Source organism: Erythranthe guttata, chromosome 14 (genome assembly GCF_056151865.1).
Source record: "Erythranthe guttata isolate IM_541 chromosome 14, IM_541, whole genome shotgun sequence".
Classification (NCBI taxonomy): domain Eukaryota; kingdom Viridiplantae; phylum Streptophyta; class Magnoliopsida; order Lamiales; family Phrymaceae; genus Erythranthe; species Erythranthe guttata.
Window position 1 is genome coordinate 17,625,801 of NC_142546.1, and position 4,926 is coordinate 17,630,726.

The window sequence follows — 4,926 nt, forward strand, 5'->3', positions numbered from 1 at the left end:
GGTAAAAACAAATAAAAAATCTTCATATAAATTCCCAGTTTAAAGGTTGTCATTACATCATGGCTACTAAAGTATTTACATGTACTATTAAAATGTAGAAATTACAGGATTGATTATCAAACTGTTAATGGTAGTAATGTTTCGTTTATTATTGTAGATGGTGTCTTCTTTGTAGTAGATCATAATCAGACTAACAAGAACATAATGTTGTTAATCTTAACATAAATGAATTAAGGTACATGGCCAGTAAATTTATTAAGTGTATATATTCCTTGTTTAAAGGCCATCCTCTGGACCCGATTTATCTACCAATACAATAGGTACATGGTCTGCAAATTAAGAAAAGCGTAATACAAAAAGATAAAACCGCTGAATACCATGCCTATCTTCATCAACTAAAATTGTTAAACACACCTAGGGGTGGAAATTGAAACGGAATTTCCGAATTCCACCAATTCCGATCCGAAAATATCCAAATTTGGAACACTTTTTTCATTCCGATTTCTGATATTCCGATTTTTGATTTTTCCGATTATTTTTTGAACAAAATTGGAATTACATGTAAAATTATTGGAAATTCCGATTTCTGATCCGATTTTATTTCCGAAATATATATATATATATATATATATATATATATATATATATATATATATATATATATTCGAGCTTAATTTATATTCATCTTGATTATACATCATCCAAATTCAATTCAATCGATTAGGGCTGAAAAAAAATACCAATTGCCATATACATGGTATACTAACCAAGAATTATTGAAAAATTGCCGAAAAAACGTTTACCATTGTCTACGATACGGTATTAGTACCGTACCATTGAAATATAGTACGATATTGGTATTGTATTTCTAATACCACGGTAATACTGTACCGTACCGCAATTTACATTTTAATCCGATTAATATATTTTTTTCGATATTATTTTTTTAGTTCTATTTTGTTTACTTAGAAGCTTATAAATGGCAACAATTATTTTTATCTGAAGTTAGTAACAGTGTATTTGTTTTTTTTTTTTCCCCAACACCAAGCTGAATTTTGTAATTCAACATATATATTCTATTGAATTGTCTTTCATGTTCCCTATTGCCAACTAATGTTATTATATATATGATGTAGGTATAGTATTGGTAAAGTATTTATTGTACGCAATAATTTTTTTTTTTTACCAAGTATGTAATAATTATTAAGTACAATCAAGTTCCCAACAAATGCCTAGTTCTTCCATGAAACCACATTTACATTATTATGGTATATGTTCTTGTTTGAATGAAGCAAATTATGTCAAATTATGTTAATTATTCTCGATTATACACCGGACCTTCTTAGAAAATAAGATACAAGAGTTACTAGAACTATTTTCAATTGAAATATTTATACATTTTAACTCATTTAGTCTTTAATCTTTGATGCATCACCAAGTATGGGAGTACCACGTACCGATTGTAACGTACCCGAAATAACGGCATACCGAACATTGGTATACCGAACTTTTTGGTACGGTAACTGTATGAAATTTTTTAATGCCGCAATATACGGTAGGTACGTGGTATTGAGCCAAATGTTTGACAATTGTACCGAATCCACCCCTACAACCGATAGTAGTAACACTACACATGGTTAGCCTAGTGTGGTTTACGTCTCTCGTATGGTTTGCAAGCTATTATACGAAGTGTAGATTTACCCAATATACATATATGATTGACTCCTGGTTCCTTCATTATCAAAAAAGGAAAAAAAAAAAAGAAGAAAAGAAAAAAAAAAGGATAGTAGTAAAACTAAATTCAATTAAAAATTTAAAACTCAATAAAGATTTAAATAGAACTCGATAGATATTAAAACTTGAGTGCGGACCGACCCATGCCGGATCGGGTCACATTAAAGTTCTAATGTGCTCCGGCCCCGGCCAGAAAGTATACTTGAGGCGTATAATTACACACATCTCCCATCTCGAGAAAAAAGAGGGGAAAAGAAAAATTAAAAAAAAATATATAGTGGTGATGGGCTGCTGTGGCGGTGACGACGACGAAGCACCACCACCACCACCACCACCCTTGTTATCTCCGCCTTCAGAACTTCTCGAACCGCTGAATTCAATTTTCAACCAAACCTCACCCTCCGCCGCCGCCGCCGCGGCCGCGGCCACCACAATCTCCCCGATGAATTCCAACTTCTCGGCTCTCTTATGCAAGGACACTCTCCGCACAATCCTGGGGAAGCTGCCTCTCACCGACCTCGCCACTTCGGCCTGCGTTTGCCGCCTCTGGCGATCGGTGGCGTCCGACGGTGAGATGCAGATTCGTGCCTTCATGACTCCATGGAAGATCGGAAGTGTCGTCGGAAAACCTAGCTCCGGCATATTCTGGCGGGACAATTCCCTCTCTAAATTCGCCATTTCCCACCGTGTTTCCCGTGCCGACTCCGTCGCTAGCCTTGCTGTTAAGTACTCCGTTCAGGTAACTATCGTATACTAAAATTGTTCGAATTAGATTTCACGCGTATTGGATTAGGTTTTGCTGGTACAAAGTAATTTCTGTTTGAATTTATTGAGTATGTGCTGAGTTAACTCAGTCCTTAGAGTGATTGTAAATGTTTACTTATGGAATTGTTAAAACATAAATTATATTTGTGGAAAGTTGATTTTCAATTGTGATTTATCATTCCTAGATATCAAACACTATTTTAAAATTTATGCATAATTGCTGCTTCGATTAATGGCGTAACTCGTAAAAAGTTGTTGTTTATTTAGCTTGTCATTGTACTACATAGTTTAGAATCATTGTTTTTAACTTTAATTACTGATGGATGTGGTATCGATCGGGTCATTTTTAGTGCATAATGATGTTCCGGAAATTTTAATTGCATGACTCGAGATTTATTTGAAATCCTAAGAATTTGATTCCCCGCATAAGTTGTCAGATTGAGTTCATTGAAGATACTTTTGTTTGGATATTATTGTCGAATTTGATTTTAGGCTTTTTAGCCTTTTAAGCAATGACTCGAAATAGCTGTAAAATGTCAATAGTAACAAGGTTCGTGGCAATGATCTCAAATGGAAAATGTTGCATTTACATGCAATTTCTTAATCGTTTTGAACTTTGAAAATTTTCATGGTTGATGATCTTCTTATTTAATAGTATTAGTTAGATGACGATTATTGAATTTTCATTTTTGGAGCTGACGTAGGTTATAAGAGATTAATCTAATTTACATTCGATCTAAAAAAAATTGTGTTTTATTGACCATTGAGGAATCGAATTTTCACCAATTTTTCGTAATATAAGATAACTTGAATCAATGACCCGAAACAGTGAAGTAGTCTATGGAGCTTGGTCTTATGTTTCTTTGCCACGGAGGCTGCTCCTTTGGTACAGTTTCGAGTTGGTCGTGTGAATATTGGTTCTTTATTTGATATGTCGCGTAGTAGAACTGAAACCTGTTCTACATGTATTCATAATTAATGATATGTAAAGGTGTTCTCTAGTTGTTTCTTTTGGTTTAACTGCATGGAGATGTTAAATCAATGATGCTTATATTTATCTAAAATCTCTTTCTATCATTTGTATGGACATTTTACAGCATGACTTATCGAGGATTTGCAACTTTTTGACAGGTTATGAACATAAAACGCTTAAATAACATGATGAGCGATCACGGTATATACTCCAGGGAGCGGCTGCTAATCCCTGTAAGCAACCCAGAAATTCTCGTGAATTCGACATGCTACATAGAAGTGGATACCCATGCAAAAAGGGAGGTGGCGGTTCTGTATCTTGATGGTGGGCCCCACGGGAATCTCGCCCCCATTTCGAATAGTCCGACCACTGAGCGTGGCAAAAGAAGGGTGATTGAGTCGTTGAAGAGGAGCATGAATGTGGACGATGGCACCGCTCAATACTACTTGGCTATATCGAACGGTGATCCACGAGCCGCTCTCTCACGATTCTCCGAAGATGTCACGTGGGAGAGGCAGGTTAGTTTCACATAGTAATATTTCTATTGCTGTTAAAAAAGAAAAAAAGGAAAAATAAAAACCCGACTTGTTTCTGTTTGGGATTGTTGAACGAGGATGGAATTTGCAGCATTGGGTTTATTCATCGGTGTTTTATTGCTGTAGACTTCATATCTCGGGCTTACGGGAATTTTCCGTTGCCTTTGCCCAAATTAACAAGCGGGGGAAAGTTCCTCTAAGTATGTATTCTTATTGCTCTGCTATTTCCTGTTACAAGTCATCTCTTGATGTTATATCTGTGTAGTACTTGAATAAAATTTGTTGTATAAGGAAGAGAACTCAATGTATAGTTTTGTATTATATTACGCTCGTGTTTCGACAATTAGCAACAATTTGTGTAGGTACGTCAGTGTATATTTTATATCGATTTGTATATTAAATTCAATGATAGTCTCTCTTGCTGTGTGTGTTTTTTTTCGTTTCTTTTTTGTGTAGGTATTCTAATTGAAGATGACCGAGTCTTTAGCCTAGGAATGGATGCAGTTGGAGTGGCAAATGATGTAAGCCATTAAAATACAAATGGATTGTTAGGAAATACACAAGGGGGCACCGTACTATCTCCTGATATTTTATCTCACTATTGAACGAATTATGCCCCGATTATGATAGGCTCGAACTTTTACGATCAATGGAATAATATCTGGAAAATAATGTAGGAAAGAACCACATAGGGAAAATAACAAAAAAAAAAAGGAGAGGAAATGATCATTATTGTTCTCAGCACCAACAAATCAACAAACAACAAAGAATAAAACCTAAAATTCAAAAGTGTAGAACTGCGGATTAGTTATCAACATAAGAATTGCTGTAAGTCACGAACGATAAGTGAGTTCTTACGAAGGAAACTGTGTAATGCTTGAAAGTTTTCATTTAAACCGCAAAAAGTCCACGGAAGAT

General features: G+C 35.1%; 1 protein-coding gene across 1 annotated transcript; it reads left to right on the forward strand.

The window, feature by feature from the left end:
* The first annotated feature begins 1,862 nt into the window (after positions 1 to 1,862).
* Positions 1,863 to 4,414, forward strand: LOC105966299 (peptidoglycan-binding LysM domain-containing protein). Its single transcript, XM_012990864.2, has 2 exons — positions 1,863 to 2,473; positions 3,631 to 4,414. Exons 1-2 carry the CDS (start codon positions 1,907 to 1,909, stop codon positions 4,003 to 4,005), a joined length of 942 nt encoding a protein of 313 aa, XP_012846318.2. The 5' UTR covers positions 1,863 to 1,906; the 3' UTR covers positions 4,006 to 4,414.
* Positions 4,415 to 4,926: the final 512 nt, after the last annotated feature.